The sequence below is a fragment of the Ammodytes marinus genome (assembly GCF_949987685.1).
Source record: "Ammodytes marinus genome assembly, chromosome: 7".
Lineage (NCBI taxonomy): Eukaryota > Metazoa > Chordata > Actinopteri > Uranoscopiformes > Ammodytidae > Ammodytes > Ammodytes marinus.
The window spans coordinates 18040296-18059480 of NC_137211.1; the positions used below are offsets into that span (position 1 = coordinate 18040296).

Consider the following 19185-nt stretch of genomic DNA (forward strand, 5'->3'; position numbering starts at 1 on the left):
CTACACGTTGGCCTCAGCGTTGGTCAGGTTAGAGGTGGGGCTTGTTAGGTTGGGGGGGTTGACGGGCTCCGTTGGGCTAACTGGGTTGGCGGGTGGGATGGTTGGGCTAACAGTTGTGGTGGTGGGGATGACTGGAGTTGCTGTGGTGCTGGTGGCTGAGATGGTGATGGTGGTGATGGGACTAGTTGCAGGGTTTACCGGGCTAGTGGCAGCGGCGGCGGCGACTGGATTAGCTGGCGGAGGAGCGGGCGCCACGGGACTGGTTGAAATGACAGGAGCCGGACTGATGGGGCTAGAAGGGTTTGCGGGAGCTGGGATGGCAGGGCTAGCGGGATTGGTAGGGCTGGACAGGTTAGCTGCGTTGGTCTCTGCCTGCTGCTCGGGTCCGTTCTCCTGAGGTCGTCTGGTCACTGCGGGGGGCTGAAGCATTATCCGAAGTCGCTGGGAGGGAGAAGCAGAGAAATATGAATAACATAAGAAAGAGGATATGATAGGATAGCATAGGTTCTTAAAGGTACAGTGTGTACTATTGGAGTATTTAGTGGAGTCTAGTGGTGGGATTCTAGATTGCAACGCTCCCTTGATAACCCCTACCTTTCAGAAAGATTTACTGAAGCCTTCAAGGACAAGAAGCTAGTTAGGCCTACTAAAGATGGCATCATTCACCACTGCCTCATGTCTTTCCAAAATATCAAGTGATGAGGTGAAGATATATTTATTTCTTTATTCTATTGCACCTTTTTTCTTTGCTTCCAACAGGTGCATTACCGGGGGACACCCACAATGTATAAAAACGTGCAATGCTGTTAAGTTTGCATGTTCTGTTCTACTGTAGAAACATGGCGTTGCAACATAGCGGCTCAAAGTCACGTGTGCCTTGTGTCCTGCATTGCCATAGTTAAAAAACGTTGATTCTTAGGTAATAGAAAAAGAAATTCAAGGGATGATATAATAATAATAAAAACATATTTGTGAATATTATATTCCATTTCTACCAAGTCTGCTCTGAAAATTGCCAATACATTTTACATACACACTGTACCTTTTTAATGTGGCAACAAAAGCCAGCAAAATTATCATCATGTCCGTCTAATAAACCCTACAGACAATTAACTTCTTACTTACCTCTTTGTAAGTGCCCTTAAGTCCAAGATACATATAGACCATGTATCCTGGTATGAGAATCATGGAGGAGAGAGCCATTAGCCAGCCTACTCCCTGACCCCAGGCTGGGAACACGTAGTCTCCCATCTTGAGAGGAACCATTTGTATGGCGCTGAACAAGAACACCCCCTGTGGGAGACAGGAGACGCTTTATCCATCCTGACACCACTGTCTACAGGCAGCGCTGTCTGAGCCTGACATGGCCGCAGGCAGGTAATATTGACTTTATTTATTGTTTTCAATTTTCACGTCATGACTTTAGATGTTCTGTTGCATTAGATCAGGGTACTCACACCGACAATGAGAGGGGTGAACACCACCCAGCACAGCTTCCACCATATACAAGGCTTGTAGCCAATCATCTCCTCGATGTTGTCGTAGAACTTGTTCACACCTGCGAGGCAAATTAATCTATGATCAAAATATTCATATCCAATTTAAATCAATTTGCCGCTGGTCTGCCATGCATGGTGATGAGGATGGTGAGGTGGAACACGAGTGTTCACGACCTTGAGGCAGAACAGCGGGTTTTTTTTCTTTCTTCTAACCTTCATATTATAGTCGACTTTTTTTGTATATGATATTTCACTACCAGGATTTTCTTTATTTTTTAAAAATTCTTAAGACAATATTACCATTTGTAAGGATAACTTTGCTCTCTTTTGTATAAATATTGCATGAAGCAGTGATGATACACACCGTAGAACCAGGATATGGAGATGCATTCAAAGAAGACCAAGAACAGCAGACACATTCCACTGGCAGAGTAGTAGTCAAACAGTTTGAACACATAGATTCCACCCTGAATACAGAAAACGTGTTATTAAAAAGATACAGCTTAATATAGTATGGTATTGCATTTGATGCCATTAAGGGAACAAGTCAAAATTGAAATAGTCTCTTCTCTACTCCATAGATGCATGGACTTTACATATTATCTTTTATGTTCATCTTTCAATAGTACTCTTTTTGAAGTTTTTGATTTAATCTCATGCCCATTAATAGTCAGTGGTAACATAAGTGAGCTGCCCCTCCTGTACCTGTGTGATGTTTGAAAGTCCGATCACATAGGACACCAGACAGACAACTGCGATGAAGATCTCTCGTCTCCCTCTAAGATATGTGGGAAACTCATCCACCAGAGCAGTGATGAAGCCTTCAACAGTGCAGAACTGAAGGACAGATTCATAAAAACAGCCTTAGTGTGAACATTTCAACTATTATGTTATTTGACAATAAATATTTTTTTTGCATGCAGAGGTCTGAATAATTTACATAATTTGCACAATTTCCTTTTCCCGAAATAATTTTTATTTTCGTGGTGAGGCTGACTGATGATGACAAATGAAAATGAATTTCAGTGTGCACCAAAGCGAGGGACAAACGCACTAACGCATTCTTCTGGGTTATCATTTCTGCACGGTATTTTTTCCTTTTGAAGTGCTGGTGGTCCGAGCCAGTGTATAGCTGCATGTAAACATTTTTATTCCTAGTCTCTGTGGCCTTAGTCAAACCTGAATATCATGCACAAAAAACGAGACCCAGCGAGTGAAACCTGCAGGCGCATGGAGGTGATAAAGTTGCATTAAAAAGACTTGACAGCCTATGTCAAAGCTCAGCTATATCTGTCCACAAGAAGCAAATTGCATGCTTATCATGCAGGGAGCAGGGGTGAGCTGCATGATATGTACTTGCATTTTAAATATTTAGGTCAGCCCAAGAGCAGATAATCTCCAAGCCCCTTACCTGGCTGTCTATCCCCAGCATGAGAAGCATGGAGAAGAACAGAATGGCCCAGAGAGGAGACACAGGCAACTCAGTCACAGCCTGTGGGTAGGCAAGAAAAGCTAAGCCAGGACCTGGATACAAAAAATTAATAGGAAAATCATATTACATCAGTTTTATTTTGATGGTGCAAACTTTTAGTTTTCCTGTAGGGACAGAACCATTACAGAATAAGGCATTCGTATATTAGGTCCATTGTTACCTGAAGCTGCTACGTCTGCAATATCTTTATTCGTCACATGTGCCATGAAGCCAACAATGGAGAAGATTACCAAACCAGCAAACATGCTGGTACATGAGTTTATGCAGCACACAATGATGGAGTCTCTGTGGAGAGGAAATAAAAAAGGGCCTGTTGTCAAATATTTAAGCTAATTTGTTATTTTTTCTCAAAACAGTCCACACAGACTGAGATCTGAGAGAGAAGCTGTGAGAATGTGTATCTGCTTTTTAACTCCTCATAAAGCATTCAGATGTTTGTCATACAGATTATGACAGTCAGAAAAATGTAATTTTAACTCAATAAAGGTTATATATTTTAACATATTTTTCATGTGTCATTTACATATGTATAAACATAGATATATTAGGAACATGGACACAAAATGAAACCTGCAATCATAGTTGTTTTTTCCTTCAGCATGCACACCAACAAAAAGAAACAGCCTTCTCCTTTCGATTGCTATTATTTTCATGTCAGCAACTCACATTAATTTAAATAAAAGCAATTGAATTACTTAAACGGCAACAATTTGCTCAGTAATGCTCTGTTGTATTCAGCAGTCCGTCTCTGTATCAAAGCTAATCTATATTCATTAATCAAGACCAGTCTTACCTGTAAACATTGTTTTTGAAAGGGTTGTAGCTGCCCAGGGCTATAAGTGACCCCAATCCCAATCCGTAGGAGAAAAAGATCTGGGTAGCTGCATCCAGCCACACCTGACAAAGGAACACAAGCATTAAGCAGGTTGAGGCCAAGCTCTGCTCACTTAAGCATGCAGCACGCAGGTACGATTCACATGAAAATATGTCATTACCTCAGATTCTTTGAGTTTCTCAAAGTTAGGGGTGATATAGAACATAATTCCAGCACCAGCTCCAGGAAGAGTCACCCCACGGATGAAGAGAATAAACAGCATGAAGTAGGGATATGTAGCAGAGAAGTAAACAACCTATAAAATGTAAGACAGTGATCAGCCGGATAGCAGCAGCATGGCATCCTAAGTAAATGTATGATGCATACAGAATTTGTAAATTGGTAAATTCACCCCATTTTTAATTTCATGTGGCCTGTAAAGATTTTCTAGATATATTTTTTTCTGTCTCTTCCGGATAAAAAAAACAACAAAACATTAACGTAAACCAAATATTCAGCATAGAAAAGACAGCGGCTTAACTCTATGCGAATGTGTGACACTGCAGGCAATTTGTGAGCCAAATGTGCAGGGGGATGGGGTCTTTTGTGAGCAAAACAAATTTTATTTGCCATGGTCACGTGACACACAAGACTTTTCGAAATGTGGCACCACAAGGGAGGGGGAACTGCTCGGAGAGAAGGGAGAGGACAAAACCAGATTGTAGCGTATGGCCGTTTGTTGCTCCTCCTATCATGAATCCACACACAGTATAGAAACTCTGTCAGGAGAATTGGAATTAGAGGAGCAACCATGAGGCAGAGGAGGATAAGTGAGCACGAGTTGTTTGATGTCTCTTCTATTATTTTATAAATCAATCTGGACAATGCTGACTGCAATCTAAATGATTGATGAGGTGATATTAGACTGATTAATATTGCATAGATGTCACATACTACTCCTTTTAAGGATCTGCATGACATTAGAGGCCTTTGGAAACCCAAATCTGGCAAAGGTCTTACCTTCCCTGTCCAGGCAACCCCTTTCCAGATACAGAAGTACACGAGTACCCAGGCGATGGCCAGTGTTATTGCCAGGGGCGCTCGAATTTCGCCTGGTTTTTCCAAACCATCAGTCATTTGATGCATGTTGCGCCTATAAGTCCGGGGCGAAGAACAAAACTATTATACACACAGGGAAATAAGCATGCAGCAGAGGAGGCTGACCATTATGTATCTCGTGGATGCATGCAAGATGTGTTAAGGCTGTGCTGTTGTGTGAAAGCAAAGAAAGCGGTCAATATCTTACTCCCAAAACTCCAGTACTGCACTGGTGAGATTGGTGGTATCAGCAATGGAGTGGTTTGTATAACATTTATCTGTGTTCCATGGATTGTTACATGTGCTCCATGGAAGTTCCTAAAAAAAAGAATGACAGTGTTTTTTTTGTTTTTTTCCCCCTCTTTGGCACATTTTGGGTTTTAAGATTTAAGATGACTGGTATCAAAGGCTCCAATTCCTCATGAACTGATGGATCAACAACCTTGACCCTCTGATGGTTTGGGCTTTTTATGAATCACATGCTACTTACTGTGGTGAAGGAGCTGTACAGGTAGTAAATGGCCCAAGAAATGATTACAATGTAGTAAATGTTAAGCCAGAAGGACAGGACAGCTGCTGCAAGGCCCACACCTATCATACAGAAATGAATTAGGTATGTTTGTTATGTGGCCTCCATAAATCCTGATAATCAAAATGATTTCTATGAAAGCACCAAACACCATAAATAGGTTTTAGATAGGCCTGGTAAGACACAATTTTAAGTAGTATTGAGTTGAGGTGAGGTATACCTTTAAACATAGGAGCCAGTTTCCACACACCAAGCCCTCCAATTGAGGTGTATTGACCAAGGGAGGTTTCCAGTAGAAACAAGGGCATCCCAGCAAATACGAGAGTCAAAAAATAGGGAATCAAGAAGGCTCCTGGATGGACAAAAGAACATCCAGTTATGCATTAGAGAAAAAAAAACTAATAATATGCTAAAACTGCATTGAAGCATGTCTTAATAAACACAGCACAGGGTAAATTAATTCCGTTTGCAAATGTGGGTGACATTTATTCTTTTCATGTAATCGCCATGCTCGACTATGTGCATCATGGAGCTGCGTGCAGTTTTGCTTTTTAAATGAGCAGTGAATACAGTGTTTACCTCCGCCGTTCTTTCCACAGAGATAGGGAAATCTCCATACGTTCCCCAGTCCAATTGCATAACCCACACACGACAGGAGAAAATCAAATCTCCCTCCCCATGTTTCTCTTTCAGGCAATGCTTTTTTATCTGGCTTGACGTCCAGTGACTTGGGTTTGTCACTATTGGCGGCCACCTCGTTCAGTTCTGTGACTTGGCCATCGGTTTTGGTGCCGTTCGTCGCCATGTCTCTGGATTTGGCAGAGGTCCTGGCAGTCGGACGGTAGGCTTCAGCACCAGTCCACGCAGACAGCAGCTTCGCGTTTTTTTTTTGTTAAGACCTAACCTTTAGGACCAACTGTCTGGTGATGAAGCCTGTGCACTCACGGCTCGCCAGTCGCCGTTAACCTGGAATCGTGAATATAGAGCATTTGGTGGGTTGTTTGCATGAGGCGCTGGAAAATGTGTTTACATGTGAAGCAAATCTGGACACATTTTGCACAACATTAATGTATTCATCGGCAGGTGCAATAAGACAATATATCAATATCAGTATCAATTCAAACATATCATGATGAAACTATGTATTTCAAAATGCAGACTCAAAGCACCTCGTGAACATTTGGCTCCCTGACAAAATTTGCATTCATATCAGACTCAACAAACACCTAAAACCATCGATGGCAAAGTCATGCTGGACTTGCCCCCATAACTAAAACACGGACGACGGATTGCGCGTAATTAACAGCAGTCAAAACCAGATCAACACACACGACATACTTAACAAAGTCTGCAATACATAAGCCATTTTTTTTAAATTAAATTGATATTAAGGACATCACCAAAAAATATAACTTTAAGACAAATTGCGGGATCCAAAACATGCACTTCAAGCGCAAGACCCGCCGTAGCAAAAGCACATCGCCTATGAGAATTAAGCATAACGAGGTGAAGTCCACCAATTACCACCTGCAGATTTTCCCAACAGTTCTCCACACACAGAATAACAAGCAGCAGGGACACAGAGAGATCTCAAACAAAGTGGAACACCAAACGCATAGAGGAGACAAAGGGATGTCCAATGCGTAAAAGCTTTACGCATCCGGCTGCACACACAGCCAGCCCAGTCTATCCAATTAATTGAGACACAAACGTGATGTTAAACGCACGGGCAGGCGTCTTCACATTTGCGCCATCCAATAGACTAGCAAACAGAAATCAATCTGCATGTAATTGGCTATAACATGTATAGGCGCAGAGATCATCGCGCAGTCATTACATTGACGCCAGCAACAAATTGACAGTCTCATTCACAATTTAATCAATCTCACTATCGCTGCAAAGACAACAACAAACAAAGAGAAGAATAATTAATCATGCATCAACCAGGTGAAGGTTCAAACACTCACACACGCACAGACGGACAAACGCAAGAATTCGGCAGCCAGTTTACTCACAATGAATCCGCCGAGGACACGCTGCTTGCCACAAATCTCGAAACAAGGTATCCGTGAATTCCTCCTGTGGGCGAAGTTGTAAACTCCCAGTATCTCTTGGAACATAAACAGATTTTACTTCCATTAAAAGATGTAACGGGACCATGCAGCGTTAGGTGGTGTCCAAGCAGGAGCTGTCCAGCGGGGAGCAGTGCAGAAGACCAGGAGGAGAGAGAGGTGGAGGAGGAGGAAGAGGAGGAAGAGGAGGAGGCTGAATCAACACGGGCAGCAGCCGCTTCGCCTTGTGCGACTGTCTAACATCAACAACCAGATCCTCAACAACTCCCATCTACACAGTCTCAATGTCATCTCAAAGTCGACACCCCCATCCTCATATATAGGGTGCACTCACTTACAGTATGTTTTTTTTATATACATTTTAAAGTGCCTCCTCCCCATTTTAATATAAATAATTATGTTTTTTTGTCACGACCTCCTTTAGATAGGCAATGACGTTTTATTATCTATAATCTTTAATCAAACTAATTAAAAATTAAGACAACCCCATTTCATAAGGTCAGTTGTCCTTTAATTCAGTATTTTCTTTTTTCTTATTCAACTGCTAAAAATTGCAATTAACTCCCAGCAACATCAAGTGTAGCCCCCACCCTACCCTCCACAACCAACAAACAAACGAATAAATAAAAGATAAATAAAGAACAGCCCCCCTCCCCTGCAGTAGGTTAACGAAATGTATGGTGCAAAATGGAAACATATGGAGGGTAATATAAGCAGCACCATCGGGTCCAAACGCGTACATCTGGAAGGTGAGGGCAGCCAGCGGCTGCCTGCAAATCTGGCAAATAGTGATAAAGGGAGCCCGTCAATAAAGGGAGGGAACATTGGCTGGTTGTCTAACTCTGCCTTGTAATCGTCCGAAGCCCGACGTCTTCTTCCACAAATGAGGGGGTGATATGAGAAGAATAAACTCGTTGACCAGAAGCTCATAGTATTTTCTTTTTTGTTCGTTCAAAAACGAAAGATTGAAAAGAAAACAATGTTTAAGGATTGGAAGCAACTGAAATAAATCCTGCGGGGCTTCCAAAGAAAATGTTCACATGGGGAGCAAATCAGCGAAAAGTGGATCCAATCGTCTTTTTCTAAGAAATCACCCGGAAAGTGAAAGACAAGAAGAAAATCATTTTTATCGAGGAGTATTTCGGTAAGTGATTTATTACCTGTATGAATAGGGACACTTGTTTGATTTACTTGAATATTTAGCAAAAGTTTTTCTTCAGCTCAGCTGTTTTTCTTGCGTGAGCTCAGTAATGTCACATTTGCTTCTACTCCTCTGTGTTTTTACTAACTTCACTCCAACTGAATGCTCCACTTTAGTTTCCTGCTTCACACCAGAACATGCAGAAGCAAACAAAAAAAAAATATCAGTTTGTGTGCACACTACTGTAACTGTGGTGCAAACTTCTGGAAATGCCCTGACAGGGAGATGAGGAGCATTTAGTCTCCAGTGTGAACGTTCCCATCACAGGCTGAGAGGGCACCAGATGGTAAACCAATGAGGGGTGAACTAACCCACTAAATGATACCACATGAAATGCAGCATTTAAAATCCCATCTGGGTTGCCGTCCCCGCGGACATGGAGTGTGAAACATGACACATATTTATACACCTGCTGATTGAGCACACAGGCATGTCCAATAGGCTGGTGACATGTAGCCCAGCCAGCTGACCTCCTAACCCTGCAGCTGTGCTTTGATTCAGCTCACTGCCCTTTTCACCAGCAAGCCCCTCACTCTCTTAAATTTCAGTGGGAAGCTTCTAGTCGGGCTCCTTGTGAATACTGTGGTTGCTCCATTAGGCCCGGGATTACTTGTCCTGTCTTGTAATGGCTTTTAGAGTATCTAACTGAGATTGAGGCTTGCGTTTTCCCTCTTTACTGACCCACTGGCTGTAAAATCATCTTAATGTTAGGAGGTTATTCGCTGCCAAGGTAATGTATACTTAACATTGACAGTTCTCTGTTGGTCATATTTGTAAGTCTTCATGGACACAACTAATAGTGTGTTTGAAATATGACTATGTACACTTCAGCAACCTGCACCAAACCAAATGCCTCCTCAAATAATGTATCATTATCGAAGTATGTTGAGAAATGGAATCTTAAAATAATATAGACATAGAGATGGAATGTAATGTCTATTCCTTGAATTTGTGGGATACAATGCTTCAAAATAATAACACAAAATATTAAATCAAACGTACATCATTTACAAGATCCAATAGTTTAGGTTTTTGAAATGCATTTTTTAATATATAAGTTCATATAGAATCTCCCATACACGTGAACATATCACTAAATTGAATGTGAACTTTTGCTCTTGGGTTGAAATATCCTCCTGGGGATGATGACTCTTTAATAACCTACCTGGAAATGAGCGTTTCAACCGCTTGGTAATCTGTGTGCTATTCTCTGAGCCATTCTCAGTTTCCACAATGCATTTTTATGGACTCAACACCAGCCTGCAATTTGGGGCCACAAAATGAACTGATTAGCATGATGATTAGTCATTAGTATGCAAATCATAAGCAATTCCCATATTTTATTCATATTGTTGCAGACTTGTTTTTCTCCTTCTGCTAGAATTGTGTACACGTCCCCCTTTTTTATTTTTATTGTAAACATGCGAGTCAAACCGGTGACTGCTGACAATCTACAGCGAGAATAACGACTGTAATGTTCAGCGCAATCTTCACATAATGACACGATTTGAAAGGCTGATGGGCACAGATAAGGTTAGTGCATTTGGAGCATAAGAAGGGAATAAACAGATAGATGGAGAGAACAAAATGAATTATAATCATAAAAAACACAATACTGATATGAGATACATAAAGCAGAAGGAAATATTGCTTCACCACCCTTTTTAACGGCTAACTCTTGTTGCTGAAACAGTAAAGAGAAATTTGCAAAATGCAATTCAAAAAAACGACCAAAAACTCAACGATTATAACAAAATCCTTGATTGACAGTGAGACAGTCTTCAACAGGGGATTTAAAATAAACATGTCTCATTAGGTTATCCCACAAAGAGTTATACTATGAGAAACCTGGATGTGCAGCCTCTTTGCTTTCATCAGCCTCCAACCATGTTTGCTGCTGTAAATTTGTCTTGACTTGAGCGCTGAGAGAGTACAATACCACTGTTGTGTAGGCTACCACTTGTGCCTTGATGATAGAGGGATTGGCATATATATAAACAGTATATACATTTATGTAATGTAAAATGTATGATGACATTGACCTCACACCCTTCACATTCTACACACAGACACCTGAGATATTCACTACATACAGTGTATAGGATCTATTATCCTAGGTCACTACACTGTGTTCTCTGTAGTGTTTTCCATCCTGAGATGCTGAAATCACTTCAAGGCTATGGTGCTCCTATTTGTCTGTGCTTCTTTAGTATAGCATTTGTTTAGCATGACCTAAATTGCTGTGAAGTGGGCGCCTCAGCATCTCTGTCTCGCCTCTCTTTTTCTCCCTCCCCACGTCTTTCTCTTTATCTCTGGATGCCTCCTTTTCTCTCCCACTGTCTCTCTCACATAACGCACTCAAGCGCAATTTACAAACAGGCAAAATAAGCTGAGAGGACAGTTTTAAAAGAAAAAACAACAAACAGCGTTTGCCAGATATAATTTGCATGCATAGTGAAGTATTGTGGGATGTGGGATACACTGAGGTGGGCTGGCAAAGGCTGTCTCAGAAGTAGTGAGTGAATCATCGACCAAATTTGTGGAGCATGCTCTGTTTTTCTCCTGTATATTTTTTCTTTTCTGATTTTACCTTCCTGGAGGGATCAACTATGCCAAGAAGTTAAAACCCACTGCTGCCGAAGACTTGCTTTTTTCTCTGTTGGCATTTGTCACTCATTCAAAAGAATACCATTTCTAAAAATCCATGTTACTCAGCCTGCCTGCAGGTTTTAACATGTTTGTCATCGACACGTCTGCATTGAGCAAGCAGGACGGGGACAGGTACCTGTGTGGATCTGTTGACAGCCCTGTTTGACAGCCAGCACACCGTGTGGATTTAGTAAACATATGACCTCCATGATAAACAGTATGGGGGCACTAAATCGCTTCAAATTTTGTACATGTGTTGCTAGGCAACAGCATAATCGGTCTCCGTCTCTCCCTCCTTATATGGCGCTCTACTGGGATTGCTGTGCTGCTATGATTGAAAATGGTTAATTAACTTCTACAAAAAGTCCATTAATGGTGCAGATTACGCTTCTGGGGGTTAGAATAGCACCACAGAAATATACAGCCACATACCAATGCATGTCAAAGATTAAAAAGGGCCTTTGAAATGAATTATCTTGCAACCATGCATCTGGGTGTGTTCTAGCAACAACAGCTTAAATGACTGTAATAAACACTATTATCAATATAAAGAGGTTGTGTGTCAGATTGGACGTACTGGCTCCATTGCAGACAAACTAATTAACAGAGATAATCTGTTGTGATTCATTCTTTATATGAGCAAAAAATTTAATGCAATTACAAAGACTTGTGCAATAAATGCGAACCTTTAAGAAGAAATTAGTTGAAACACAGCATTGTCACATCCACCATTTGTATGTGTGCACACACAAACACATTTAGCACTTTTTGTGCACTGAATATAGATATAAAAGTGAAATATGATGCTGCCCTTTTAATAATGTTGGAGTAGATATGGTAGAGCATACAATGTATAGAATCATATTTATATTGAAAACATGCACCAATGGTTTCATCACTTACAGGTAAGTTAACATACGTAAAATGTATTGTAGTTTTTCTCCAAATAACTAACATAAAAGCATATATCTGAAGCCTTACTTTCAGTGTCGAGCTTAATTAGATTAATACACAAAGGTATTTTCATACTTTTTTTCCATATGTATAATAAGGATATACTGCATACTTTCACCTGATACTTTCCCTCCACACACCACGTAGAATAAAAACAAATAAAACATACATATGCCTATGATGTATTATGTGTGGTTTAGCAAAAGGCTAGTGTTCAGTTGTGTGTAGAAAAAATTCATATGTTACAAAACCTCAGAATTCCTTCAAAGGAAGTCTTATTTCCTTTAGGGTTAACCTCAGCATTGGCATTTAACTTCAGAACTGGTACTGCAACTCTTTGAACATTTCCTTATCTAAAATGCTGTAATCCTTTTGATAAATCGTATTAAAATCACCACGGAAGTGCTTTGAGTGATGACTCAAGATACGTGTGTATTTAGAGCTTGTCCTTAGATGTGGAGGGTTACTGTGTTTGGTGTTTCTAAAGGATTAGCAGATACCATTTACATTTGAAAAATTATCAGTATAAAGAAGTATGCTTCTTCTTTCCATTCAATTGTTCTATACATCTTCCTGCTTGGGTGAACATTGATATTTGAGATAAACTGATAACGTTTTGGATCCCAGGCTCAGTTAGTGTGAATAAAAGGCTTTAGCAAAGTGATTGAGTGAAGCTCAGGGCATCAAAGGTTCCACACTTAATGATAACTAGAATTATTCACAAAAGTTAAATAGTCTCTCTTCTTGTTGTTATGCATGCTCTTCCAGCTCCCATCATGCATTGCCTGTTAAGACGGCCCATAGTCCTCATCACAACCAGGGCTACAGAGTAAAAAAATAAATAAATTAAAGCAATGTGAGTACAGATGAATGGCTAACCCACAATTATCAGATGGCTGTTGATTTCTGCGCAATTTGTTTAGTTATTATTTTAGTAAGTCGTTTTATGTGAAGTGGAAAATGTTCCTTTGACTGAGATGTACAGAAATGACTTGATGAAATGAGTTGCCGTATTGATATGGATTATGTTCTCAAATTAGTGCCTGTGTATTGGCAAAACAAAAACATGTTTAGAAAAGTTGTTAACACTTTTATGGCATGTGTTTAAGACTACATGGCTTGGTTAGGAATCAAAATCAACTTGGTAATTCTTAAGGTTTTTCATGCTAGATTTGGGAGCAGTGTTTGCAGCAGGGTCCTCGTCAAATATTGTACACCTGAGAAGCCAGCACAGAGAAGGAAGCAGCCGTTTCAGTGCAATTGAAACGAGTCTGTGTCAGGGGAAAGTGTGGGGAGTGAAGGGAGGCGAAGGGTCCATCATCAGCATCACCAAATAGGAGGGAGCCGCGACATGGAGCTCTTTAAATGCAAGCTTTGACGGAAGCCTGCAATCCTTCCTCTCCACACTGCCCCTGCTAATCCCCTCCATTCAACCACATCACTATGGAAACTGACTGGATGTCTCACCCTTGCTGCCTATAACTTGCACCATCCAGCCATGTCCGTCACTGACATAGAGGTTGTGCAGTTGAATGCTGCATGACCATTGTTCCGCTACATGCCACTCGTCTCCATTCTGTGACAATATGAGCTATTATTGGCTGCCATATAGATGTATCTAGATATGCATTTTTAAAATCAGGACGATGGCTCCAGAGGAGACTGTAGTTTAAGCTCAACGATGGCCAAGAAGAGTCTAAGCACTTCAGCCTTTAAAAGAAAGACTTGGTTGTATGGTGTGGTGTTTGAGGTGGATGGAGTGGATTTTCATATTCCTGAGCCTGCTACCTATTTCATTTCTTTGCCTTTCCTCTGGCAAAAATTGCAGGAGAATATTTGTCATGGTTTTAAAAGGTTTATCAGCTTCAAAGCTGAGGGAGCTGGTCGTCCAACCCATCAGTGAGACCACGCAATCCTTCCAGCACTGACAAGAATGAGTTAGAGCATATGGACAAAATTCCCCAGCTAAGCTCCCAATTCAGAGCTTTTACAGCGAGCTTGGAGAAGCGAATTTGCATTTGCCGTTGACGTCAGCTTTTAATCCATCCCAAACCTCTTCCTCAACCCCCTCAATGTCTTGGAGAAGAGCTTCAGTAATTGCTTATTACAGGGAAACAAGATGGTCATAATCACTTGCACCATCAGCCTGCATGGTCTGCCCTAACACTGTTGACCTGAGATAAGCTGGAGAATAGAACCCACAGGTAAACACAATCTTAGCATTATAGGCAAGTGAAAATAAAGCCTGTGCTTTAGCTACATGCTTCTTGAGACGGTTCATTCCATCTGAAATAAATCAGAAAAGCAACAAAATTGCGCCCACATTTATTTAGCTTGTTGCTGTCATCTTACATCTTTTCATAAAAATGCCAAAAGCATGCCCGAGACGTGAATCACCTGCCTGGGTGGGTTTTTGTCCCACAGCTGACACACATTGCATGTTGAGCAGTGCCATCATGTGTTTAATTACACATTCCACTGCACTAACATGGTTGCTGTTATTCCAGATGCCTACACACTGCATTTTTATTGATGTATTTATTAATTTAATCGATGGATCAAACTACTTGTCTATGTAATATGTTACTCGAGCCCAGAGTGTAGGGATTCAACAGATACTGTAAAACAGAAAATTCTTGTATCAAAATGCCACTATGCCACGTATTTGGGATATGTCTAAATAACTGACTGATTGATTGTACCAAATTTAGGAGAAAACAATAAGCTCCGTTGTATATCAAAAATGGCATTTCTTTCTTTTTTTGACTCGACCACATCATCTGACTCTACAGCCATTGTCTCATCATTACAAAATAACGAAAAAATAAGCGTATGAGAAGGGTTGGACGAGGACTGTTTTGTTCTTCTATTAACTTTGTTATCACAAAAAAAAATTATTCACTTCCTCAGAATGAATTGTCGTTAGTGCAACACATACTGAACTATGAAATACATAAAAGATGTCCTTGATAAATGATTCACAAGTCATTTGTTCTAACAAATCCACATCTAGCGCTGCAACTATCAACACTTATTGTAACATTTATGAGGGTGTCAACAATGTTGTTGAAACATGACATGGCTCAGTGGAAAATATAACATCTGAACTTACAAGTTTGGCAAACCACACATTTTTTCAAAAACAAAGATTTGGGGGAAAATTCATCCCTTTGCAGCTACAGGAAAACGTATTGGCAAGGACAAGCTTTCCCCTTACAAATACACACAATAATGCGCATCTATTTTATTCATCTTTGAAGAACATTTGGAAGGATTTGCCTTGTCATTCCTTACAGTGCACAAGATATATTGTCTCATTATTTAATAAAAGGATCATTGGTCGAAGATTATGTAGTATTTATGAACATTGTAACTGTCCTCACCAGCTGTATTTGTGTCCTCTGCCATGAGGCAAGGTTGGTAGCTAAAGAACTGTTTACATTGAAACTCTACAGGAAAATATAACCACGCAGAATCAAAGTTTCAGGACTTCTTAAAATAATCAAAACATTGAATGAAAAATACTAACCATGAGTACAGACCTTTGGTGCTTTTCGTAAGTGCTTCTGTAGATTGGCAAGACTAAGACTCTACCGTCATGGCAGTGGCTCTGTGTTATATTTAATCACAGTGATACTTTGAGGTAAAGACTAATGTCAGCATGCTAGCATGCTCACTATGGTTGTGCCAACATGCTGCTAATTAGCAGGTATATTTACCATGCTGATAATCCTTTTTTCTAACGGTGCAAACATTTGCATTAGAATTGAATGCAGGTATTCAATTGTATATTAAAGTAGTGGGCAAGAGATATGCCCTGATAGATGAAAGATCAAGGGAAAACCAAAGCAATTAGGATTTATCCTCTGGAGATAATGAATGCCTCTATCTGTTATGTATACAGTTTTTTAGATATGCCAGTTTCTTAGAGGTCAATTAAAGTTTTTATTTATTTATACAGCCCATTTTTACACATGTTTCTTAAGAGGCTTAACAACATGTACACAATAAGGGAACCTCTGTCCTTGGACCCGTGATTCTGATGAGGATAAACTCTCTTGAAAACCCTTGAACAAGGTAAAAGTTTTTTGGAAGAAACCTCAAGTCTGCAAATAAAGGGCGTGAATAAGTGTCCTGAAACAGCCATGGACTAAACACATGTGGCTCAAATGATTTACAGGCACATAAAGCTGAATGTCATTAGCTTGGCAGCAAACATATTCTATGAGTGAGTATGATTTGGCCAAATGTTGAAACAGCAAGAAAAAAGGGAGAGGGCCAAGAACACAGCCCTGAGGTACTCCATACGTCACACTACAAGGTTTAGATTTAGTATCACAATGGGAACGCACAGTTAGACTTTAACCATGTGAGAGCCAGACCAAGTTGGTAGGACAATACAGTGAGGATAATTTAAAAACTGTCAGGGGCTGCTTGCCTTGACCCCTTACAGATTTCGTTGGATCTCTATGCCTCAATAACATAACAATAATCCATGGAGAATCCTGCTGAATGATTTTACAGACAATGTTCAAATATTTAAAAAAAAATCGTCCAAAATATAGGGTACAGAATTTTGAAGCAGATAAAGTAAAATATTAACAATACTAAAAAGAGTTAATAAGCCAATATAGAGAAATAGACAATTCAATTAAAGGTGCTGTAAGCGGAATGGTTCTTTTAGCTAACTTCCTGTCAGTTACTGCAGTTAGCAGTCCCCTCGCTCGTCCCTACGTCACCACATTAATGCACTGCGGTCTTCAAGCAGCAAGTTATCTAGCATCATCTCAGATCCATAAGTGTGATACAACATGATAAAAACCATCAAAACAGACATTGGGAAGGATTTTTACCTGCTCCGCCATTGTAGGCGCATACACATTCACCCATACGTTGCTCTGGCGTGCACCGGCAGTGAGACCATGGAGTGTATATAGCCTACTATATATGAGTGAGACGAGTGTCGATCTGTAGCGTTCTCTCTTCTGTTTGGATATACATTTCGGGATACTCCAATAAGTTTATTTGCCGATTACATGCAAAGCAGCTGACTGAGAGCTCGGCTTTATGAAACGTGCACATTATGTAAGTGATCACTGTATGAATAACGAGCGATTTTACACTTATATTAACATGCAACAGAGGGTTACAGTCTAATTTTAGAGACGGATTCCCAGCCAAACCAACACAGGCAAAAATGACAGAGGAGATCTTATAAAAATATATCCTTTATTTCTCTATTTTAAAACACAAGCTTGTTTAGTCAATAGCCTTTTAAACAAGGACAGAACTATTTAAAAGTCTTTTCGATTGTCCAATGTTCTATACCAGGGGGAAATAACGACGCTGAAGTTGGCAGCTGATTCGCAGCAGCCGATTCGGCAGTTAAGGAAAAGTTAAGGGATTCTTAAGGAGCTGCGGAGCGACTGAGTCTCCGTTGTTTAACCTCCTAAATCACCGCGGTAAAGCCACATTAATTAGTCTAGATTATCTAAGAGAGTCTAACCATTCTTTAAAAACAGTTTACAATTGATGTAACCTTTATTAAGATTGTTTAAAAGAAAAAGGGGAGATTTCACTGCTTTTTTTGCATCTGGACCACATTAGAACTGGTCTTGATTGAAAACCACTGCACCTAGACTCTTCAAATCTGGACTAGATTATCACAGTGAGGCTATACATTATAGAAAACATAGTTTCTGATTTGTGAATCTTTTTTTCTATTTGTGAAAATGCCAAGAATGCACATTTTGATGGTTTTTAAGGGTCTAGGCCGCATTAGAACTGGTCCTGATTGAAAACCACTGCACCTAGACTCTTCAAATCTGGACTAGAATATCACAGAGAGGCTATACATTATGGAAAACATAGTTTCTGATTTGTGAAAGTTTTTTTCTATTTGTGAAAATGAAATAAAGGCACATGTCAACGCTTTTTTGGGGTCTAGACCGCTTTAGAACTGGTCCTGATTGAAAACCACTGCACCTAGACTCTTCAAATCTGGACTAGAATATCACAGAGAGGCTATACATTATAGAAAACATAGTTTCTGATTTGTGAAACTTTTATCTATTTGTGAAAATGAAATAAAGGCACATGTCAACGCTTTTTTGGGGTCTAGACCGCATTAGAACTGGTCCTGATTGAAAACCACTCCACCTAGACTCTTCAAATCTGGACTAGAATATCACAGAGAGGCTATAGATTATAGAAAACATAGTTTCTGATTTGTGAAACCTTTTTTCTATTTGTGAAAATGCAATAAAGATACATTTCAAGGTTTTTTTGGGGTCCAGACCGCATTAGAACTGGTCCTGATTGAAAACCAATGCACCTAGACTCTTCAAATCTGGACTAGAATATCACAGAGAGGCTATACTTTGTAGGAAACATAATTTCTGATTTGTGAAACATTTATTCTATTTGTGAAAATGCAAATAATGCACATCTTAATGCCTTTTAGGGGTCCAGACCGCATTAGAACTGGTCCTGATTGAAAACCACTGCACCTAGACTCTTCAAACCTGGACTAGAATATCACAGAGAGGCTATACATTATAGAAAACATAGTTTCTGATTTGTGAATCTTTTTTTCTATTTGTGAAAATGCAAAGAATGCACATTTTGATGGTTTTTAAGGGTCTAGGCCGCATTAGAACTGGTCTTGATTGAAAACCACTTCACCTAGACTCTTCAAATCTGGACTAGAATATCACAGAGAGGCTATACATTATATAAAACATAGTTTTTGATTTGTGAAACTTTTTTTCTATTTGTGAAAATGAAATAAAGGCACATGTCAACGCTTTTTTGGGGTCTAGACCGCATTAGAACTGGTCCTGATTGAAAACCACTGCACCTAGAATCTTCAAATCTG

General features: G+C 40.0%; 1 protein-coding gene across 1 annotated transcript; it reads right to left on the reverse strand.

The window, feature by feature from the left end:
• Positions 1-6237, reverse strand: LOC307253044 (sodium- and chloride-dependent GABA transporter 1-like; the record flags this gene model as incomplete). The annotated part of the gene is made up of 14 exons (XM_080030883.1): positions 1-441; positions 1126-1293; positions 1458-1558; positions 1864-1966; positions 2205-2336; positions 2911-3023; positions 3152-3276; positions 3785-3888; positions 3987-4121; positions 4826-4958; positions 5112-5221; positions 5394-5494; positions 5653-5784; positions 6012-6237. 14 exons carry the CDS (start codon positions 6235-6237, stop codon positions 1-3), a joined length of 2124 nt encoding a protein of 707 aa, XP_079887009.1.
• Positions 6238-19185: the final 12948 nt, after the last annotated feature.